The sequence below is a fragment of the Ambystoma mexicanum genome, chromosome 3p (genome assembly GCF_040938575.1).
Source record: "Ambystoma mexicanum isolate Mex_15411 chromosome 3p, UKY_AmexF1_1, whole genome shotgun sequence".
In the NCBI taxonomy this organism is placed as follows: Eukaryota; Metazoa; Chordata; class Amphibia; order Caudata; family Ambystomatidae; genus Ambystoma; species Ambystoma mexicanum.
Window position 1 is genome coordinate 663,879,786 of NC_090925.1, and position 23,835 is coordinate 663,903,620.

Sequence of the window (23,835 nt, forward strand, 5' to 3'; positions counted from 1 at the left end):
TTATACCTCAACTTCCCACTAAACCTAAGTAAACAGTTAAACTCCATGGCATAAGCTTCTGCTTACACGTGTAAGCTAATCAGGGCCTCTAGACCATTTTTATCCAAAGCCAGCTGTATTAGCCTTGCTAACACCCTGATACTTTCAAAACTGGATTATTGTATTGCCCTATACGCCAAAAGGTATCTCCTATACAAGATCCAAATCGTACAGAATAATGCGTTAAGAACCGCGCTGAATATACCCAATAGAGAACATGTATCAGAATTTATAAGAGAACAGCATTGGTTGAAGATAAATGACAGACTTTTGCTCAAAACAGTGTCCCTTACTTTCAAGTGCCTCAACAATGTGGCACCCCTGTATACTAACTGAGAGAATAGTTAGAAAATCTTCCACCCACCCCTCTAGTGCGGCTAACACTTTTTGCCTGAATATACTCAGATTTTAGCTACAATAATCTTGAGGTAACAGCTTCCCAGTAAAAGCCGCTCAGTCCTGGAACACACTACCTCTGTCACTCACAGTGGACCAATCCTTCCTCAGTTTTGGATACCAATACCTTGAACTGGTTGCGATCCAATGACATTTGATTTTTTCTGTACCTTTTGCTTTGTGTATGTTCTACCTACCTACTGTATAATCCCTTTGCACTCTTTCCTGTATAATCTTGTTGCCTACCTGTCTTACTGTGTAACCTAAGCTTAAAGTATTCTTGTACTCGTTGCACCCAGTTACCTCTGGGTTTGGTGCGCCTTACAAATTACTAAACAAACATACAAACAAGATAAAAGATAAAGGTGATCAAAAGATAAAAAAAAACATTGTTTGGGTTTTCTTAAAGATGTTGGGCCGGATTCACAGTGTTTTCCGATGGTACTGTGCCATTATAAACTGCTTCTGTGAATCAGGTCTTTTGTTTCTTTCTTTTGCTCAAGACTCACAACTCTTTTGCTCAAGACTAGAGCTACATACATAATGTTTCTAGTGTATGAATATTACCATTTACATGCTATTTATTTGTGACTATTAAGATGGTTTATTATGTTTTAGAGCATATATGTTTGTTTTTCCTGCAGAGATTTTGGGTTATATCCCAGCAGGAAACAAGAAGGGACACATTTATTCAGAGTGTATAAGTCCAGTATTTGTTTGTTGTTAGTGACCCTGGTAAAATAACTATTAGGCAGTATTCTGAAATTAGTCTCACCACTATAAAAATACCCCAAACATACCACCACAGCAAAGTACAGCAAAATACCACAAAAATACCACCATACAAAAATACCACAACATCCTAGACATAACCCCAAAATATATCCTACATTTTGTCTTTCATTTGGTGGGAATTGTTCCCTATGCTGGTTTCCATTTTCAATGAATCTATCCACATATGTTGGTCTTTCTTGGTGTACCCAAGACCCTATATACCATTGTATTAGGGCCAAATCTACTCTAGGCCCCTAGTGTCCGGTATTTTGTTTGTTGATTTGATTGGCATTTAGGCCTGGTATATTGTGGCAAATCCCATGCTGGGAGACTTTCCAAGATATCTAGGGCTCATGTAATAATTCCTATTGCTGGGATAAATGGATTGGTACATAGGAGTTTGTGGTGATGTCCTCTGTGGAGGCATGCCCCTTTGGCTAGATGTTATGGCATTCCTTGTCTGATTGGGCTGATTCTAGCGTCATCTTTACAAATTTGAATTCATCAATTGCTTGTTTGGATTCCTTAGACTTTTGTCAGTTCTCTTTATTCTTAGGCCCCTCTTCTCTCTGACCAAATATCACTTCATACAGTTTGGTCCTCTGTTCTATAATCCATTCTAGGGGTCTTTCTCTGTCAAAATCACAAATGAACTGGAAGACAATTTATTTTTGATGTCCATAAAAATATGTAGTCTTATATTCTACAGAGTTAGGGTCAAAGGCCACATCAAAGAGTGAACATGCTCTTTTTAAATTGTGAAAGTATATCTGGTTTGCCGTCATAGTATACACTTCTTTTTTGGTGTCCTATATAGACTGGAAAGGTGAGATTTGATGTCTAACCTACTTCTCAAAGTCCGCCCATGACAAATGTTCCTGTTCATTGAGACCACGAAAGATACTAGCAGATGCTGCATCTAGGGTTAGGTGAAAGCACTGTCTGTACTGTTCCCTAGGCAACTGGAGGGTTTTTAATGTATGATGACGCTCTCTAAATGGTCTTCCATGCAACAATCGCCTCCCTTTTTAAATGGTTTAATTAACGTCTTGAAGGATTTCATAATTTTTAGAGGACTATATGATGCATTCTGGTATGTATCATTCCGTCACTCATGACTTTGTAAAGTCAATTTATATATTGGCATATTGACATAGTAAATACATGTATGATTGTCGGATGGAATTCAGCTATGCCTCGTCCCTTTATCATGTGAATATACACAGCTTTCCACTGGCAGGAATTCTACGTGCTTCGTGTTCCTTTGAATAAGAATCTGCTGATGAATATCCTTTCATTTCATCACCTAAATGAATACATTAAATCTAATTATCAGGGATTCATTTTCTGAAGAACCCATCTGTTCATGAACAATTGATAGTGCTATTTGGCCTTCAATGAATGCCCTTCAGTTTTAACAAAGAGGCCATCAGATTCTTCTTTGAAATTAAAGATGTGCCCACTGCTGCTTTAGGGAAGAATTCATGATCAGGTATTCCCTCATATGTGTGTGTGTGTGTGCAGTTACAGACTCTGCCTGCTCCTCGTTCAATAGGATCCAAACATCTCACAGTGTAAAAAAGGCTGATGTGGTAAAACAACACCTAACATTCATTTTACAAAGAAATAACAGCATAATTGTTAGCTTGGGGTTCAGAATAAGATAATGGTTCTGAGAAATAGCAAAATTTTTTCAAAACACAAGTAATGTGGGTCTCCACCTGTACTAACTTTGCTAACTGACTATGCATAGAACAACCCCATACGTTTATTCCTGGAAGGCATAAGTAGAGTCATGGCTCTACCATGTCACTAAATGCACCCCAATTTCAAGGGTAAGTAAAATATGTGGGAGTGTTTGCAATAGTTGCAATTATGGATTTGTTTTATTTAGCTCAATGTTTAAATATTATTAAATTATATTTACCCCATTTGTATCATTCTTCTTCAAGTAAAATAATGTAATGAAGCATAACTGTGGATCTCAACACCTTGCACGGTGTTGTATTCCACAACTCTACCTTCAGCATTAGAAATTGTACTCTGATGCTTTCCTTAGTTCATCCAAGACATCTATGACCTGACATTCATAATGTGGAAATGGAAGTTACATAAGGAATACTGTGAAATGAATTATGCCGAAAATCCACCCGATGGTATCTCCGAGGATGTAGTCATAATATGACTAAACATCAATACAAACAGAGAATAAAACATCTTGAAATATTGCTACAATATAATGAGATATTTACCATATGGCCACCTCCAACTTTGCCACCAATGCCCTATAGGAGACAATACACATGAATTTGAATTGTGAGGCAAATTGAATGAAAATGCTAACATTTAGAAAAAGGCATAATAGTCACAATGAAATTGAGTCCCCCCCAATGCACCTGTTTTTTAATGCTTCCCCTTACATGTGGCCATATGACCTATGTGCTTCTTGTTCTTTTATTTTAAGACCTTGCATATGTTTCTTTTACAATTGATGTTTATGAATAAAACATTTGAATCTAAGGCTCGTTAGATAAAGTAGTGGGTCGGCGTTGCTGTTAATTCAGCCGCACCTTTGTTACTGCCAAAAAAGTGGCAGTAACAAATTACCCTCACTTTGTTACAGCACCGCTAAATATGTAATGAAGCCCTATGTCTGTCTGTCTGTCTGTCTCTCTGTCTCTCTCTCTCTTTCTCTCTCTCTCTCTCTCTCTCTCTCTCTCTCTCTCCCTCTCTCTCTCTCCCTCTCTCTTTGTCTCTTTCTTTCTCTCACACTCTCTCTCTCTCTCTCTCGCTCGCTCTCTCTCTCTCTGTGCTCTGTTTCTCTGGTTCTCTCTCTGTGCAGCTCTCTATCTCGCACAATGTCCTTGTCCCTCTCTACCTTTGTGAGTGAAAGACATGTTGTTAGGTACTCATATACCGGTATTGCTGACAGCAGCTTGACCCAAGAACACACAATATTATTATGAATTGAACTCAAGGACAGTGGTAGGAATTATGGGTTCTGAGACCGAGTTAAATGTCTGATTTCAGCCAACAGTGCACTGGGCCCTTGTCTCCTACTCGACTGAGGGCGTGGTTGGTAGAACTATTATATTGTGATATTTGTTTGGTTTTTTTAAACATGGATAAATCTTCTTGGGTGCTTCCTTGACCTGCCAGAGTTGCCTAGGTGCATGTAGCAAAAGGGTGAGAGGCAAAGAGGTCTGTTTTAAAACAATGTGCTGTACCAGGTCAGAAGGTTGTTGCCCAACAAAGAAACAGTCTGTCAGATGTGGCTTGGGCTTGGAATTATTAGGTTTCAGGGCTGGACTATATGAGCTTTTCAATCTATACTGTTTCGTACAGCTAGAATATTGACCAATGGGGAACCAAAATTCACTTTCCCAGGACATTATTTGTAATATGAAATGCATGCACACTGGCTATCCAGCCACATCTTCAGTGAAAGGTGTCAAGTAATTTACATGGGGTGTATGCCATGCACATGTCGAACACTGAATTCAGTGAACCTGGTCTGTTTGTCTAAATCTTACAATGGCAAATGAGGCCCAACATCTCTTTGTAAATTCTGAGGTAGCATACATAGACACTGTATGTGCACACTGAGGGTGCTCCCATCAATGGCTTAATGTGTTTCCTAGGATTTCTGCTCCCCACAATAGAGAGGGAGTGAATTGCAATTGTCAAATCCCCATTGAATGACACCAGTTTCAAGGCCCCAAAGGACCCCTTCAATGTATCTAAGCAAGTCTGTGAGTGAGGCAGCAACATCCTATCACTATTACTATCACTATTACAAGTGTGAGAACTCTTGTGTGGCACCTTCATGGTACTTTGTGATTCCTAATTGATGTGTGTCTAATTGGGTGCACCATTTTTCTCTAATTATGCAGCAGACAACCCCATAGTATGGGTGGGCAGTAGTTGGCACAACACAGGGCGTGATCAATCCAGACATTGGAAGCTCATTTACTCAAAGCTTATTCTGTTAGTGCTTTAGAATACACAATTGATGTAAAACAGTGTAACTTTCAATTGAATCATCAATGAATGCCATTCATAGATTTGAACAAAACATATATATTTTGTTTTAAAGAAACTTTATGTTGATGTATGTACATGTATTTTATTGACTGAATCTCCGGTTTGGGACATCTTAGTACATTTTGTTTATTATAATTAATTTTGTGATAGTCAAATATCTCCACTGAATATGGTTAATATAAAAGATGCTGTGCAGACCTCCTAAATTCTGGAAGCAGATTCAGGAAATGGAACAAATCTGCCCTGAAATAAATGATAAGCTATCAAACAATGTGGCACTGAAAAATTATATTCTGGGAAACCTCTCATTGGATGAAGAGTTTTGGGGTGGTCTGTGTGAAGCATCTATCTGAAAGGGTTTAGCTATCTGGAAAAATAAGGGATACTTCCTGACATTGAACATGATTCAGCTCCTTGATACATCCTCATATCTTTCCAACTCAAGTAATGTGGGTTGTAAATGGCACGTGTAATGGTAATTCATTTTCCTGTATGCTACTCCTTAAATGACACCTGGAATGGGTTGATGGTTTATAGAGTTTCCATGGCAGTAGTGGCACACAATTGTCATAGTCAAGCAAATAGACTGTTTCTAAGAATCATTCTTGAAATGCAGGAATATTTGCTTTATTGGTGAGGTGATGTGTGATGATGAACTTAACAATGTTGTTAAGAATATCAGGCATTGTTTCATTGCACTCCTCAACCTACCCACTTCAGCCATACGATTTTGCTGCCCTCCATCCATCTGTTAAATGACAATTTCATAAGCTAGGAAAACGATTTACTTCAGCTATATATTATGAAATGAGATGCTGTGAAATGTCTTTGCAGCATTAGAGGACAATGCTAGCCAGCCAATAGCACCATCTTGGATTTTGGCAAAAATAATGTCATATTTACATGTCTAACAGCATAACACCTTTTACACCCTATGGAAAAAGAAAAATAGTTCCAATGGTGAAGTGAAGTGAATAAATATATTGAGATAGTGAACACATGTAAGATTGTCAAAATGGAACTCAGCTCTCCCTCTTCCCTCTTTAATAAGATAATCCAACAAGCTGAATCTCAATCTAAAGAAATATTTTCAATTCTTAAAGAATTGAAAGACGTCGTCCCCCCCACCCCCCGGCTACTAACTTAGCCCAAGAGAGTGACAAGTGGTGTCAGGCAGTTCATGAAGGTTTTTCGGAAAAAACTTGCAAACATCAACAGGCTATACGTCTCACATGATTAAGGGCAACCCATCTGACAGCCTTCCAGATTCTTTCTTTTTTGAAAGGGTCTCTGTTTCAGAGGTTCTGGGGGTTATCCATAAACTAAGGCCATCCTCTTGTCAAGGGAACATCTTCACTGCAAAACTATTCACGGACTACACCGATACTTTAGCACCCTGGCTAGAGCAATTTGTCAATCAGTCATTTGAAGAGGCATATGTTCTAGCAGACTTGAAAGAAGCATGGATTACACCCCTTCTATAAAAAGGAAAATCTTGTCCCCTCAATTCCTGGTAACTTTAGGCGAATAACAAATGGGCCTTTCTTGCTTAAGATCATCGACAGGATTGCCTACTTAAAGTACCAAAAATGTATAGATACAAATGATCTATTGGCTAATGAGCAGTCCGGTTTTAGGACAAAGCATGGAACCGAAACTGCTGTTGTGGATCTTCAGTCAAACATCGCCAGCATTATTGATCGAGGAAATACTGCCCTGATTATGCTGCTTGATCTTTCCTCAGTGTTTGATCTTATTGATCATGATCTCCTGGCTGAGAGACTGAGAACAACTGGCAGATGCTCCCCCTCAGCAACTAACTGGTTTAAATCATTTTTTGGGCCCAGGAATGGCTGCAATTGTAAACGGTAATTTTAGCTCCCTAAAGACACTGTTGACCTGTGGTGTTCCGAAGGGATCATGTTTGTGGGTTTTGTTCTTCAACGACTTCTCGAAACTGTTGTGCGACATGCTTCAAAAGATGGGTTTCCAATTCACGAACTGCGCTGATGATATCCAGTTGGTGTTTGAACTGTCAGGTTCCTATGAAAACGATGGTCTAAGAATGAATGAAGTGTTCAATGCTATCCAGACATGGATGGCTAATAATTCTTAACAAAGCAAAAACAGAACTCCTAATACTTGGCACACCTCAGAAAATAGGAAAATTAGATCTACAATATAATAAACTTAAGATTAATAATAGTTTCATTGAAGTTTCGGAGCATGTGAAGACCCTGGGTATTTTCATGGACTTGCATCTCTTGTACACGAAACATGTCTCCTACTTAAAATCCACACGTGCTTTTTACACTAATCTTATATGGCAAATCTGACCATACTTAACTGACCAAAACTTGGCGCTGATTGCAGGAGCCATAATTAATGTTAAACTGGATTACTGTTATAGTCTCTTGATGGGTACTTCCAAAGGCAATACCGCTAAGTTACAGACCATACAGAATGGTGCGGTTAGGGCTGTCTTTGGATTGAATCGTCGGGAAAAAATGTCAGCAGCCAGAAAACAGCGGATTCAGTTTAAATGCTCCGTTATGATTTTTAAGTGCTTAGCTGCCACTCCCCCTAGCTATCTGGCAAAAAAACTAATCAAGGGCCCCCATTCGAAGAGTTCTTCGATCTAACAATAAACATAATCTACAACAACCACGTAAAATCATGGAAAGAGTAGGTGGCACACATTTTGTTCATAGGGCTCCTATGATCTGGAATTCTACGCCTCTTTTGATTAAAAACAGTGTGTCTCTTGTCATTTTTAAGAAACTTCTTAAGGCACTTGTTCGATGATGGAGAAACTTAATAGTCCCCTTTCCTTTTCCTCCCTTTGACTTGAGCTTCTGGTTTATGTTGTCTGTTCTTGTGAGCGCTTTGAGGCCTATGGGCGATAGGGAGCTATATAAAAAACATAATAGATAGATAGATAGATAGATAGATAGATAGATAGATAGATAGATAGATAGATAGATAGATAGATAGATAGATAGATAGACAGATAGATAGATAGATAGATGTGCTTCATATGTCTTTGTATGGGAAATTGCTAATGAATATTCTTTCATTTCATCATTTAAGAACATACATGAAATGTACTCACCCAAGATTCATTTCCTAAAGAACCCCTCCCTCCTTAAACAACTGATGTGGCTATTTGTGCTTCAATGAGTGCTCTTTACTATTAAAGAATAGGCCATAGTATTCTTCTCCGAAATTAAAGGTGTGCCCACTGCTGCTTTAGGGAAGTATTATCAATGAGGGATTCCCTCAGGTTCATTGTTGTGTCCCATCCACATGGTATACACTGATTTCCCATAATCTGGATGGTCTGAACATATTATGCATTAGGACTATCAAGTCAAGTGTGTCTGTGCGTGTGTGGGTGGGGGGTCTGTGTGGGTCTGTGTGTGTGTGTCTACATATGTCTGTGTTGTTCTTAGAAATGTGAAATGCACAAACGTCCATCCCGCACAAGAGAGTGCAGTTACAGACTCTGCATGCTCCTCGTCCAATAGGAATGGGACCTTGCCCCTTCAAGGGACCACTTTAATTGACATTTCAAAATGTGTCAGCATGGCAGTTAAATGTTCACATTATCGTTTAAAGCAGGGTTGTCCAACTCCAGGCCTAGAGGGCTGGGAACCTGACAGGTTTTCAGGATATCCCTAATGAATATTCGTGAGCAAAAATATGCATACATTTAGAAACATTGAATGCAAATGTATCTCTTGATTATTAAATGGGGGTATCCTGAAAATCCTTCATGGATCTGGCCCTCGAGGCCTGGAGTTGGACAACACTGGTTTAAAGCATTGTGCTTCAATGGAACTAGTGCTATGCCTGACTAAGTAATGTATATGTAAGTACCACTTCTGTGCAGAGCGTGGGCTTCCTAATTCTTTGTTTTATTGACAAGAATATGTTCTTGTATTTTAGCATTTCTGCTTATATTTTATAGTGGCTTTGACAAACTTCCCTCCCTGACTTGGGGGACTGCATCAACAGTGTCCCCATCGGCCTGGTCGCCTGGACACACTGCTAGCAAGATCAACAAATGTTGGGTTTGAGTAAGTCGCCTGGACACACTGCTAGCAAGATCAACAAATGTTGGGTTTGAGTAACCATGTAATTATTGTTTATTAAGTTTACATTTTCATAGCTAAAACATGTCCACTTCATGATTTTGATATGGGCGAGGCTTTGTGTAACATCATGAAGTGTCTTGAAGTAGACAAATGTATGACAGTGTGCAGTGAAAAGGCTGACAGGAAGATTACCAATATGAGATGAAAAAATTCCAATGTGGTAAAACAACACTTCAAATGAGAAGGTATGGTGTAGTTTGTAAGAAAATTCAATCTTAAAGACATTCAGTTTCCTTAGGAATAAATGCACAATTGTTTGCTTGGGGTTCAACAAAAAAGCATTGTTTATGTCCATGAAATAGCCACATTTACAAACTTTGCTAACTTACTATCCAGAGACCAACTCTCTAAATGTTTTTCTGAAAGGCATACGTGGAGTCATGGATCTCCCATGTAACTAAATGCACCCCAATGTTCAGGGTAATTAAAACATGTAGGAGTGTTTGCAACAGTTGTAATAATGGATTTGTTTTATTTAGGTGAACTTTGAAATATTTTTAAATGATGTTCCCCCCGTTTGTGTGATTTCTCTTCAACTAAACACATTTAATGAATGCATAACTATGGACCTCAACACCTTGTGCAGTGCTGTATTCCTCAACTCTAACTCCAGCGTTAGAAATTGTGCTGTGATGCCTTCCATAATCCTTCCAAGACATTGCTGTGAAGGTGTAGATTCAGAGCTGTCAAGGGTGGCGCACCTACCAGCTGTGGGAATGATGGAAGTGGGGCGTGGTATCCCTGGATGGGGAAGGGACATTGTTGATGGCTGAAAATTGTAATATATGTGACGAGTGCGCACGTGCATCTCAAGACATCTGGGGGCAAGAGAGGAGTGGGGCACTCAGGGGGGACTTATGGGGACAAGGGGACTTTGACCAGAAGCAAGTGGTAGACATGGTCGTATAATGCAGTGGGAACTACATAACTGCCATTGCAGAGCAAAAACCACAGATAAGCAAACCACTTGCGTTTCACACTGACAGGCCCTGCATAGCGGACAGACATGAATTTCACGTGTGCTTCACAACAGCGGTGCGCTGGAAAAAGGTTGCAATCTGTCTGTTCCCAGGAGACAGCAGTCACTGGGAAAGGTGATCAGCAGATACAATAAGTTCAGTGAGCCAGGCGCTACCAGGGAAAGGAAAAAATTAAAATGCATAAATGCATACTATGAGAGGCATACTGACAGTTCTGCCAGGGGTTTTGAAATTGCTCCTTGGGAGATGGACCTGGGAAGAAGTTTTCCGGGCAAGAGGATGAGACAGGAGGGAGCCAATCAGCATATGAGGACTGCCATCCCTGAGATGCAACAGTGTTTTGTGTTCTTACCTTAATGGTTGTATCCCACGCAAATGCCTCCCTCCCACAAGATCAGGGTGTCGCGTGTTTCTCATGAGTGCTGACCAACGGCAGATTAATGAAGTTCTGGAGGTCAGCACAATTACGTAGTGCTAATAAACAGTAATTCCTTGGTGGAGCGGGAAGATGTGTGACATCATATGGATGGTAATGAACAGAGGGGTCAAGATTGTTTGTTCAAATCATTTATGATAAACCTATGTCTAGCTATAGGGGACTGACCTAATTCCACCATTCAGCTTCATAGGATGAAACAATACTTGCCAATCTTTCTGACCATGCAAATAACATGTAACTATATTGAAGATTTGGCTGCATTGGGCGTTTTTTTCTGCTCCAATCAACCAGTTCTGTTCCATGGTGCTGTTTGTTTTGTGCTTGCCCAGCTGTAAATAACAGTGTTACTTCTTGCTGGGTGTACACTCGTTTATGGATTGGTTTTGGTACAGCAGTGATTACTTGCTTTTGCAGGACCCCTGATACATTTTGGAGGCCCGAACGAGATCCTCGGCTCCCTTGTAGCTGAGGATATTCTGGCTGCCCTCCCAGGGGGGTGGGTCTGATGACCGCAGACCGGTCTTGCGCACACCACCAAGGAGGTCATGCAGACACTGAGTTCACAAAGGTCTGCCTGGTTCCGAATGCCGCCCGCATTCAGGTGGAGTGAGCCAGCAAGGAAGGCTCAGCACTGAGATGGCTCAACGATCTCTAGGATGCATGAGTGTACCCTCGCACGAACACGCTGTATTGTGGTTGCAGGGAGGGAGGTATTTTCTTTAATGGTGTTTAGGACACATCCTCAAGGAGGGAGGACAATCGGCCATAGTAGTCATAGATTTTAGTTCCATCTACCCTGATAGTGTGGCAGGCACGTCTGCAGTAGAGCAGAAGAGTGCGTAGTAGATGGTGGACCCCACCAGATGGGAGTTGCTTGTAGTGCAGGTGATTGTGTAGTTGTGTCATTGGAGAAGAAGGATGTTATTGATCTGTGGGAGTGTTGGAGGAAGTGCACGGTTGAAAAGTACATATGGGTCATTAGTTGTGTTACAATTTTGCTCAGTATACATTGGATGGGTCTGATGAGGTGGAAGGGTCGACACCTGAGATAACATGCATATAAATTGCACTTGGCACAGTAGCAGCAGACACCAGCAAGGAGGAGTTGCATAGGCTGGCGTCTGAATACTAACAAAGGGACAGATGGGCATGGGCCGATGCTGTACTAACACTGAGTGAGTGGGCGGGCATGAGGAGTAGGCCGGTGTGTATGGTAGGTGTGAGTGGGCAGGCCTGTGGAGAGGGCCAGCATCTGTGAATAGATTGTATGACGAAGGAGACGTAAGATTGAATGTTTGAGAAGTGAATGGGGGTGAAGTTGTGAGTGAGGAGGAGGTGAAGCAAGGGTAAGGGTGACGGGAATAAGGGTGATTTGAAAAAAGGGGAAGGGGTTATTAGGGTATAGATGGAGAGGGAATTTTTAGCAAATAATGGGGAGGACACATCAGCAGGGGGTTAATGTCATTCAGGTACAGTTACCTTAACCCTATGTGTGATAAGTTGCCCCAATAGTGTGATAAAATATACAAATATAATTTCCAGTGGGTTCAGGACACTGCAGGTCAGTGCTTTCAATGCATGGCCAGTGGAGGGAACGTTTGACATCAAGGTTATAGAACACGTGTTCTTATACCTGTTAACAAAGTACAAAAGTTCATATGGTAAGAGCAGACACAATATTGTATGGCTTTGGAAACTCTATGAAGAAAAAAAGGAAGAGCCTGTGACAGAACAGCCCAGTGCCCCACCTACGCCATATGGAGTGTACCCAGCATTAAAACCAGCAGCACAATATACATACCAATGCCGTGTGTCCCCATGTAGGGGGCAGGGGGTAGGGAAAGGGGAAGAGAACAGGAAGGGGAGCGAACAGGGGGAAAGAGCAGAAATGGGAGACAGAAGGTAATTGGCTGATATAGGAAAGAGTATACAGAAAAAGGTGGATGCTTTGTTCAATGATGCAGCAATGGTAATTTAGAAAGAGGTAACGAGGATGGAAAAAGATTGGGGGACACAGAAGATGGAGGAGGGTGGACATCAGGGGGGATAACATTTAAATGGGATAGTGAGGAGTACGACAAGGGGGTGAAGCAGATGGAAATGTTGGATGATGGCATAGCTGTCTCAGACGAAGGAGACGAGGGAGGAGAACACAGGGACACCGAACTGTGGACAGTGGAGGAAGACATGGGAAGGGGATGAAAGCAGAGGAGGGAGGGAGACAAGGGGGAACCAAGCAGAAACTGGTCCACGATCCTCTGCCACCGGAGGAGAAGACAAAGATAGGAATGGCAATGGCAAAGAAAGGGGGAAGGGAAGAAGGGCCCTGGACAATGCAAATGACACTTTTACAGAAAGGGAAGGGAGATGCGCACTATGAACCATGGCAGACAACTGACAAAGACAATCTCATTTGCAGCTTTCCCTCCCTCATGTCAGCATCAAGGAAGTGAATGTACGTTCTTGAAAAGGAAACAGCAGGGATAATGCTAACAATAGGATACACAAAGAGCCTATTTGCAGCCATGATAAGTGAACGAGGGGCCAAAATATGTGAACAAGCAGGGTACAACTGCGTGATATTAAGCACAAATACACACGTTGCAACCCCATTCAACAATTGCTGTGCCAAATTGTTTAGAGTATTGAGGAATATGTACCCAGATAGTTCGGCTTTTGGGACTGTATTGGCCCATAAGATGAAACCAGGACCCTGCACGGCATATAAAACAGCCATAAATCCTCCAGCAATCTACCCTTGTGGTGTATGCCCACTGGTGTTCAGGGCACTGTTGTCTGAGCTGTCCCTCAGCTCTTTCTGTGTGCTGTTGGCTATGCCACCCTGCCAAGGAAAGAACGGGATGAGGAAGCCATAAATCATCAAGCTCGCTGGTGTTAAGGGCACGGCTGTCTGAGCTGTGTGCATCTGGCAGCATCTGGCGGCATCATCTTTGTGGAGGACTTGGCCCTGGATCTGTCACTGTGTTGGAAAGCGCGTCGCCATTCACAGACTGCACATTGGCATTTGTTGGTGTGTTGCTGCTCTGCATGGAAAGGCAGTGGAAGGAGCAGTGAGTATCTAAACCACCCACTCTAACTCCTTGATGCAGAAACAATTGCTCTGTTCCTGTGGGCGACTTGGTGAAAATAATCTCTTTCTCAGTGAACTAATCCCATTGCGAATTGGTTGCATTGTCAGGACAGGACAAACCACATGCCTAATTAAAAGGAATGGACCTGAGGGACAACATTAACATTAACGTTGCTGACAAGCCATTATAGGGCTTCTCTTTCTCACAGAAGTTCTTTGTTCACAAGTTCCTTGCATTCATATAATGTTGCCGAATGCAACCTTCGGCTTAACACAGTTTGGTTGGCTATCAGCTTTCTTTGACTCACCAGCTGTGTTGAACCCGTTGGCTTGTCTTGCTTCTGGAGACAAGGACGGTACCATGGTAGGCAGTGTGTCTCCCTACCTGTGCTTTCAATGTAGGAGGCACCTGTTCACCGTTGACATCTGTTACCCCACATGTCAACTGCAAATCCCGGTCTTATCTTTACATTTCTATAGGCTTTGCGAGTTTGGGTCTAAAAAGGCAATGGCACTTCCCTCCTTGTCATTCCTTCAGCTTTCACTGCCTTTCTCCTCCATTTGAACTTCCGCTTGGGAACAGCTGTTTCCTTGTGCGTCTGGCCTTGCTCGTCGTGTGCTTTTGTGCTCCAACTTTCATCATGTGGGGAAGGTAAAGGGCCGTCAAGTGTTTGGGGTTAGTATCAATTGCCTGACACTGCCTGACCCTTGTGTTGGGACATGTCAGGTAAACAGCTCTGGTGTTAGTCTGTTGTCTGTCACGGTGTAAGAAAGTGTTTGTGTCAGAAAAGGGGGTAGAGCTTCTAAATATCCTACAGAGTAGTATGGGGAAACAGGGTTAGAGGGCAACGGGTACCGTGTCTCACCCGTCTGTGTCCCACTTCCACTCCACGAAGTCCCCCCAACAAGGTGATACTCCCCACTGGTCCACCCCCATGAACTGGATCCAATAGAGATGGCCATGTCCTGGCCACCTGAATGAAATATCTCTGGGGACTAGTGGGTGAGACTCCTTCAGGTTCCTCACAGTACCCATGATGATTGCAGGGGGAAAAAAGAAATAAGACCTTGGAGGATATAGAGCATGTTAACATGTTGTCCATTATACATATAATTGACATTCGGAGGGAAGCGCCCCAGGACGAAAAGGATCTATGGATACAGAGGGGGTGCTCTCTCTCTCTTCCCTACTGATTTGGTATGAAGGCAAAATAGCACAAGGAAACCAGTTCTGCCTAGAAGATTATTTGATGAAGCATTGGAGCAACTTCACTTTCCTGGTCATGTATCCAAGGAATATGTGGCAGCAGGAATAAATTAAAGATAGTTTGTCTCAAGACTCCTTGATTTGGTAGCTGAATTTATGAATCGTTTGACATGTCAAAAATGTCTAGCAGGACACACCTTAAAAACAATAAGAGTAACACTACCATGACCGGAGGGACACTTTGACACTCAGCCTCATCACGACTTCGGCGGTAGGGCCGGCGCTATTAGGCGGTGGCTATTAGCGTGACCGTCATAGACCCCGGCGCTAATAGCGCAGGATCACGAGTTCGGCGGACTTGGAAGTCCCCATTCCCCATTGAGCCCATTCGGGAATGCCCCATTCCCCATTGGGCTCACTGGGGAAATTTCGCGCTCATATCATACCGCCGGCAGATTTCCCGCCGGCGGTATGAGCATGAATTTTCGGCAGATTTCACACCAGCCCAGAGCTGGGTTGAAATTCGCTGAAGCCCTGATTCGGTGGACCCTTAAATCCAGCGGTAATAGCGCTACCGCCAGATTTAAGGGTTACCGCCGAGGCCCTATGTCGATATGCAAGATCAGTGTTCTTCTTACAGGTATATGATCCTCGTTGTCTGTCCTTTTCATGTTGGCTTGAAGCGGGACCCTGTGCTCATAATGATGTAAAGTTGGCAGCAACATTTTTGGGTTGGTAGGGGTTCTCAAGATGGGAAATATGTGACAATTTGATGTCAGTTAATGGATAACACTTTGCCAATGTCATGTTGCAGGAGGTTACAAACCACCTGGGGATAATACACCACCAATGCACAGTGTACTGCACACAAACAAACCGCATTGTGGAGTGACTAAATGGCCGGCTAAAGGAACATTTAGCAAACTTAACAACATTCCCTGTATTGCCTCCCTTTAGCACTTTTTGAATTACGTAAATGACTTGGCATTGATCATCATTTGACTTTGCGTGAAATTGTTACTGGAGGGAGAATGCATACAGCGTTCTCTCCTGCATGTAGATTTTTGGATGCTAATACAAATGCACTAGTTTTGGGAGAGGAATTCAACACATATCTGACTGACCTTACTAAAGCTGTAAAATACGTATATCAGCAGGTGCAACCACGATCAACATGGCCAGCCAACAAAACAACCCCCACAGGCACACACCCAAAGGACATCTTTCCACAAGCAGCACCCCTCTATCCAGGAGTGAAGTATTGATATGTACTTTCATCCAGAAGTGAAGGGAGCCGAGGTTTACTGGGCCCCATGAAGTAGGATAGGCAACACCTACAGCAGTAAAAGTAACCAACAGTTGCACATGGATTTACCTTTCTGACATTTGCAGAGACAAAAGTGTTGACCCCTCTGGAGAAGAGGAGATGGGCCCAATTTGATGGGGAGCAACAGTCAACTGTCGTTATGTTTTCTCTCCAAGTAGACTTTACAGGAGGACTGTGGAGGAGGAGGAATTGTGCATGGCAGCAGGGGGGGCATGGGAGAAAGTATACACATGTTGTGCATTGGATATGGGTGGGGTTGCTTTACCTTTTTCTGTTTCTTTTCTTCTTTGGTTTTTATTGCATGAAGAATCAGACAGTGGCCCTCATTACGAGGTTGGAGGTAACGCCTCCTTACCGCATACCGGGCCCGGGTTCCTCAAATGAGGACTTACCGGGCCATCCCAACCTTGGAGGACCCGGTAATTCCTCGTCTGAGGAACCCGGACCCGGTCCATCCCCATTGCCATTCGAGCCCCCATAGGGCTCAATGGGAATGGGGAAGGAGCTAACAATGCCGTTGTTAGCTACCTGGTCTCCTCGCGGGACCCGCAAAGGGTGCCTGGTTTTTTACCAGGCGCCCTTTGCGGGTCCCGTGAGGAGACCTCGTAATAGGCCGGAATGGGTTTACCGGCACCGGCACCATTACCGGTGCCATTAAACCCATTCTGCCAACCTCTTAATGAGGGCCAGTGTGTTTAAACAATTGATTAAAATGTATGAGCTTAAAGGAGTATATTTAACATAGAAACGTTTCATGAAACAATTGGGGAGGGCAGGACATGGCATCCGGGAACAAGTGGTACAAGTAAATGAAACATGTGAGGCAAGACAGCGCTAAAGGTACCTGCTATGGTTGCTCTCTAATCCCATAGGTTACCGGGACACCAAAACAATTCTTGGCTTAAGAAGTAACCTCACGGGTGGATGGATGCACAAGGCAACTTTTTTAAAAAAAAAAAACCTGTGAACTTTTGCAAGGGCGGATGGTATCTGGCCATTGGACAGAAGAAGGAGAGGAGGTGTAGGTAGATAATTACATGCAGATAGAAAGTATGGTAAGAAAGGAAAGTAAAAAGCATATTAGACTATATAACATAGGGGGCAAGAAGGGGTGAGCAATGTTTTATGACCCAGAGCAGAGTATACTGTAAATATTCCATGATGATACACCAGACCCTTAAAGAGAATACGAGGAGCTGTGTTTCACAATGGAAGATGGGATGGGGGCATTGTACAGTGCCGGGCAGACGGATTAGTGGGAATTCAGGAAGATGTGACAGCAAATGAGAGTAGTCAGGGCGTGTGGAACATCACGTGCATTCTCTGACTTGGATAGATGAGAGATATCAATCAGTTCATCTAAAGACTCTTACACATTTCTCCTTATGTTTCAGGGCTACGGGATGAATGCTCCTGGGCGCCAACACTAGCTGCGTGAAGATGATGGGCACTCTGGAACTACAGAGTGGAACAGTGGCAGTGATGGACCACTTGTGTCCATGCGGGTCCAAGGCATCTGACCAGCTGCCTGTACATTGGGGAGGCATTTTCTCCCTCATCAAACTCCACAGCCCTTCATTGGTCATCCCTCAAGCAGATATAAAACCTTTTGACGACCACCAAGTGTTACTGCAAAGAAAGATTATGAAGGTACAAAAGGCATATTAAGGGACGGAGCACACAATAAGAAGGCAAAGGAGAAGCAGTAACTAACTGTTGAAGGAATCATCACTAATTTTGGACGCAAACCCTCTCTGTTTTCAGCTGTTCACAAAAGCTTCTGTTTTTTCTGTGTCACTGTTGCTCCCTGGAGTACAAACAGCCACTAATGCTGAGTGTCCCTAGATTGGAAGGCATGAAGTGCTACAGCTTGCTAACTTGACTGAAAAGGGACTGAATGCAGTAAGGGAAGACCTTTGTGTGGTACGATTGGTAGCACTTCAAAACATATTTGTTTTGGACATGGTGACAGCAATGATAAGATCAGAAGCAGGTGCTGCACGGAGAACCCTGCCAACGATGCATTCAATGGGACACTGACTGAGGTCATCAAAGACATTTTCACTCTCCACGAAAAGATGGCAAAGGAGAAACATGCTATCACATAAAACAGTTCTCCAGAATGACTGTTCGCCTGGGTGCCCATGTGGTTAGCAGTGATGTTCAAAGTGACTGTCCCCATGCTCATTCTGGTGCTCATTGCCTTCTGTACATGCCAGCTGATTATAAAAAAAGTGTAACTGTAATAAAGGAAGGATATGCTATATACTGTTTATAACTGATGATGGGAATGAGGGTAAAGAAAAGTATATGAAGATAGAGGCCCCATCTTAACAAATTAATGAATGTGATACAACGGCAGTTCTTGCAGTACCGCTGGCAAACGTGGAAGAGTATGATGCATTAGAGGTAGCATGTTCAGTAGATGCATGATCATATGGTCCACATCAGAAGGATATGAAGCAAGGCACCTGATTGGTTGGATGCCATCTGAATGCCTTCCTTCCCACAAGATCAGGGTGTCTTGTGTTGCTCATGTGTGCTGACCAAGAGCAGATTCATAAATTTCTGCAGGTGAGTACAATTACATATTGCTAATAAACAGTCATTCCTGTGACAAGCAGGAAGGTATGTAACGTCACATGGTTGGTAATGAACGGAGGGGTCAAGAATGTTTGCTCAAATCATTTTTGATTAAACTATAGCTTGCTATAGAGGACTGACATTGTCCAACCATTCAGCTTTGTAGGGTGTCAAACATGTTGAAACAATACTTGCAAATGTTTCTGACCATGCAAATAACGTGTAACTGTATCAAAGATTTGGCTGCAGCTCCTGTCAAGCAGTTCTGTTCCACTGTGCGGTTTGAATGTGTTTCCCCAGCTGTAATAAACAGCATTACTTCTTGCTTGGTGTACGTTCCTTTTGGGATTACTTTTTTTACACCAGTGATTTACCTGCTTTTGATGGATCGCTGATACGAAATCTAGACCTGACAATTATAAGGTGGGAATGGAAGTTATAAAAGGAAAACTGTGAAATGAATTATGGCAAATTTCCACCAGATTGTACCTCCAAGGAAGTAGTCATTATTTGTTTAGAAGTCAATGCTACCAAAGGATGAAAACTTCTTCAAATATTGCAACATTATATGTGATATTTACCATATGGCCAACTCCAACACTGCCAACACCCTATAAGAGACAATAAGCATGTATTTCAATTGTGAGGCAAAGTCAATTAAAATGCTGACATGTAAAAAAAAAGCAGACTAGTCACAATGAAAATGAGTCTCCCCAACACACCTCAGTTTTGTAATTAGTTTCCTGGCATATGGACAAATGACCTATTGTCTTTAAAACCTTGTATATGGTTCTTTTACAATTCATGTTTATGAATAAATAAAACATATCTAGGTCTCGTTAGATGATGTAGTATTTTGGTGGTGTGGAAAATCCAGCAGTAATTCAGTTACTGCCCAAAAAGTGGAATTAACGAATGACCACCACTTTTTTTTTACTGCAACACAAAACTTGTAACATGGTCCTGTCTCCCTATCCCTCTCTCTCTCTCTCTCTCTCTCTCTCTCTCTCTCTCTCTCTCTCTCTCGCTCTCTCTCTCTCTTTCACTCTCTCTCCCACTCTCACTTTCTCTCTCTCTCTTCCTCAATCTCCCATCCTCAGTTTCTGTGCCACTCTTTATCTTTTGTAATGTCTCTGTTCTTCTCTACCTTTGTGAGTGAAAGACATTTTGTTAGGATCTCTTTTCCCTGTGCAAACCCAGGTGTTGCTTGCAGCAGTTTGACCCAAGAACAAACACTATTATGAATTGAACACGAGGACGGTACCAGGGGCTATGGGTTCTGAGATCAGTTAAATGTCTGCGTCCAACCAACAGTGAGCAGGGCCTGCCTTCTGCTACAGTCTGAGGGTGTGGTTGATAACACTATTATGTTGTGATATTTGATGTTTTCTATTTTGAATGGAAAATCTAGAGTGCTTGCAGGGAACTGGCTGAGTTGCCAATGTGCCCATAGCAGAGGGGCGATGTAGAGACATGTCTTGAAAGACAGTGCCATGTCAGCCGGTTGTTTCAGTACAACGGTGGGGGGAAAATGTCATGAACAAAGGTCAAGTATAAAAGTAGGGACTCATGTCAAAAGGAGAGGGGAGTGGGTTGGGAATTTTGAGGTGCCAGGTCTGGGCTATATGAGCTTTTCAATCCTTGCTGCTTCGTATAGCCAGAATATTAACCAATGGGGAAAAGGAATTCCCTTTCCCAGGACATGATATGTAATATGAAATGCTTGCAGACTAGCTTTCAAGGTACATCTACAGCAAGGGGTGTCTCATAATTTACAAAGGGTCTATGCCATGCACATGTGGAACACTGATTTCTGTGATCCTGGTTTGTTTGAAAATATCCTGCAATGGGTAATCAGGCCCAGAACCAGTTCGTAAATTCGGAGGTAGCATACACAGAAACACAGTATGTGCATTCAGAGGGAGCACCTTTTAATGGGCATATGTGATTCATAGGATCTCTGCACCCCACAATGGTGAGAGAGTGAATTTGCAATTGTCAAAGCTCCACAGAACCGTGCCAGTTTCTAGGCTTCAAAGGACCACGCCAATCGTTCTAAGCAAGTCTGTGAGTGAGGGAGCAACCTGCTATCACAATTGCAAGTGTATGAAATCCTGTGTGGCACATTCATGTTTCTTTGAGATTCCCTTTTAATGTGTGTCTATTTGTATGCAGGATATCTCTATGATTATGAAGAAGACAACCCCAGGCTCTGCCTGGCACAGCATTGGTGTGCAGTACTTGACACAGTACATGGTGTGATCAAGCTAGGCAGTGCTTGCTCATTTACTTTACGCTTATTCTGTTCTGCACCACTATGGTGCAATAGAGTACACCATATAAGTGAAACTGTTTAACTTTCATATGACTCATCAATGGATGTCATTAATAGATTTGAATAATACACTGTGGGGATGATTAATGGAATTATTTGCATGGCAAATCGGGATTTGCACACCATTCTGCATGCAAAATCCTGTTCATTGATGCATGCAATCGACTGCACAGAAGTTTTTCCTGACTTGCGTGTTCTTCACGCAAGCACAGCATTTCTTTGCGTGCGGTCGAGTGCCTTCCACGAGACACCACGCAATGCATGACTGAGGCCTGCGCAGTGGGCGGAGTAGGGGCGGAACTCAGAAAACAAGGAAGAACAAGGGGAAAAGTGGGAGATACCAAGGACGGGCCACCGGCAGCCCATGGCATGCCCACAAATGTGCATGACAAAGCATATTCATGGATGTGACCACACAAACACTCACCTGCGTAATGCCCATGCATATCTCTCCATCTCTCCACCACTCGGAGGAATTGCAACGAGGAGGTGGGTTTGCACGTTGTAATTAGAGGTGGGTGTGAATCCAGGGATCTGATCGGAGTGAGGGGTGTGTGTACACAATGTAGTGTGGTGCAGGAACAGTTTACAGGGGTTCACACACAGATTTTCTGAGTTTTACCTGAGTTGCGATACATGGTACGCATGTTGCCTGGGTACCATTGACAGTTATGGAGGACCCTGTGCAGGGTCCCTGACATGCAGGACCGCTTACTAGCAACCACGTGCACTGGCTGTTTTTCGTTTGCATGGGGGCATGTCAGGGGCATTCCAGCTATGACTTGCGTAATGGGTTACTTGGACCAGGAAATTCCATGAATACGCAAGACACATTTCCATGAATCGGGCCCTGTATGTTGATATATATATTCAATGAAAAAACGTAGTTAAGGGGACGTTATGGTTAAGTTGCACTAATAAAAACCTATGAAATTCAATGGAAAAACATTGTTACAGGGACGTTATGGTTACAGGTAAAACTTCATAAATTCGCGAGTTATGGTAAGCTAATCAACCATAACTCGCACCACCACCGTGCACTGCTAAGACTAACACCCAGGACATCAAAGATGACATCACAAATGATGTACGCCTTGTCGGTATTCAAAATGGAGGTACCCCCGAACAGCATGCCTGTGCGCACATGTCAGCAAAATCATGATGCACCTTTCTATAGTTCGGAGGCCCATGTCCTGTCCTGCAGACACCTGGGCACATGCGCTTTAGATCCCCTGAGCGCTCCAAACATCGTGCATGTCTGCAGATGTCCGTAAAATTGTGTTGCAATTTTCATTATTTCAGGGGTCCCACCCTTGTCCTACGGACCCCTGAGCGCATGTGCATCTGACCCCCTGTGCCCTCCGAACACCGCACCTGTCTGCAGATGTCTGTAACATTGTGTCATACCCTTATTTAGTTCAGGGGTCCAGCCCCTGTCCTACAGCAACCTGAGCGCATGCGCATTTGATCCCCTGTGGCCTCCAAACACCACGCCTGTCTAGAACTGTCCACTGCATGTGTCACACTTTTAATACGTTTTGGGGCCCCACCCCTGTCCGACGGACACCTGGGTGCATGAAAACACTGCATCCTGCACAATAGGAGTCCGGCGGATAGCCATCCTACTCGCAGAAGACCGGGGATGTCATCCTGTGACAGCACCCGTGCTGATCGTCAAGCCTATCTATGGACACTATCCTTACCCAAGGACACTTAAAATGTGCATTTGTGACCAATCCAGGGTTTTTTAAGCTGGGACATCACCCCTGCAATGGTCCCAGACTATGCCCTGGTCAATCTGGAGACTTATTACAACTTTTTGCACCCAGCCTGGCATTCAAAGTGTTTGCAAAGCGCACGACTGTCCGTGTAGCACACCCATATAGAAAGCCACACCCCAGTGCTGCTTGTCATTCTGTTTTTGGATACCCAGGACAGAGGACTTGCTGAGATTGCTTTTCTGCTATGCTACTTTGGGTGTGCTGATCTGCAATGGCAACCATGGCTACTGCTGATGCTGCTGCTGTCGCCACAGCAACACCCACACCCTGACCACCACCTTTTGGAGGACCTGGAGAGGGGAAAAGGCATGGTGATGTAGAGGGGGATCAAGATGAAGAAGAGGATGAGGGAGTGGAATCACTACTTCCAGATGCCAGCGTGAGTCTTGGGTGTGGAGGCTATTTACCACCCTTAGGTTGTACTCAAGGAGCGTGCGGTCAAGGTTCCCTGCACTGAGTGCAATATGGTGCATGGGCTGTACAGCTACAGGACCACCTCCATGCAGTGACAGCTGAGGTCAAACAACAAGGCAGCAGTTCAGAGGGTTGCCCCCTTCGAAGGTGGTAGTAGGTTGAGTTCCTCTGTCGCATTCTTGACATCTGCTCCTGTCACCACAAGAGACACTCCTGTGGGGCAGCGGATCCCTGAACATGCCTCACAGGCCATTCATAACGAAGTGGA

General features: G+C 43.3%; 1 protein-coding gene across 9 annotated transcripts in view; it reads right to left on the bottom strand.

Moving 5' to 3' along the window:
* The window catches only part of LOC138580695 (uncharacterized), a 583,872-nt gene that overhangs the window by 424,031 nt on the left and 136,006 nt on the right, over window positions 1-23,835 (bottom strand). For all 9 annotated transcript variants that reach the window (XM_069651438.1, XM_069651437.1, XM_069651436.1 and 6 more), the window contains exons 12-13: window positions 19,619-19,648; window positions 3,462-3,494 (exon numbers count right to left, since the gene is read on the bottom strand). In XM_069651438.1, coding sequence (XP_069507539.1) covers window positions 3,462-3,494; window positions 19,619-19,648 — 63 coding nt within the window. The remainder of the gene's footprint in view (window positions 1-3,461; window positions 3,495-19,618; window positions 19,649-23,835) is intronic.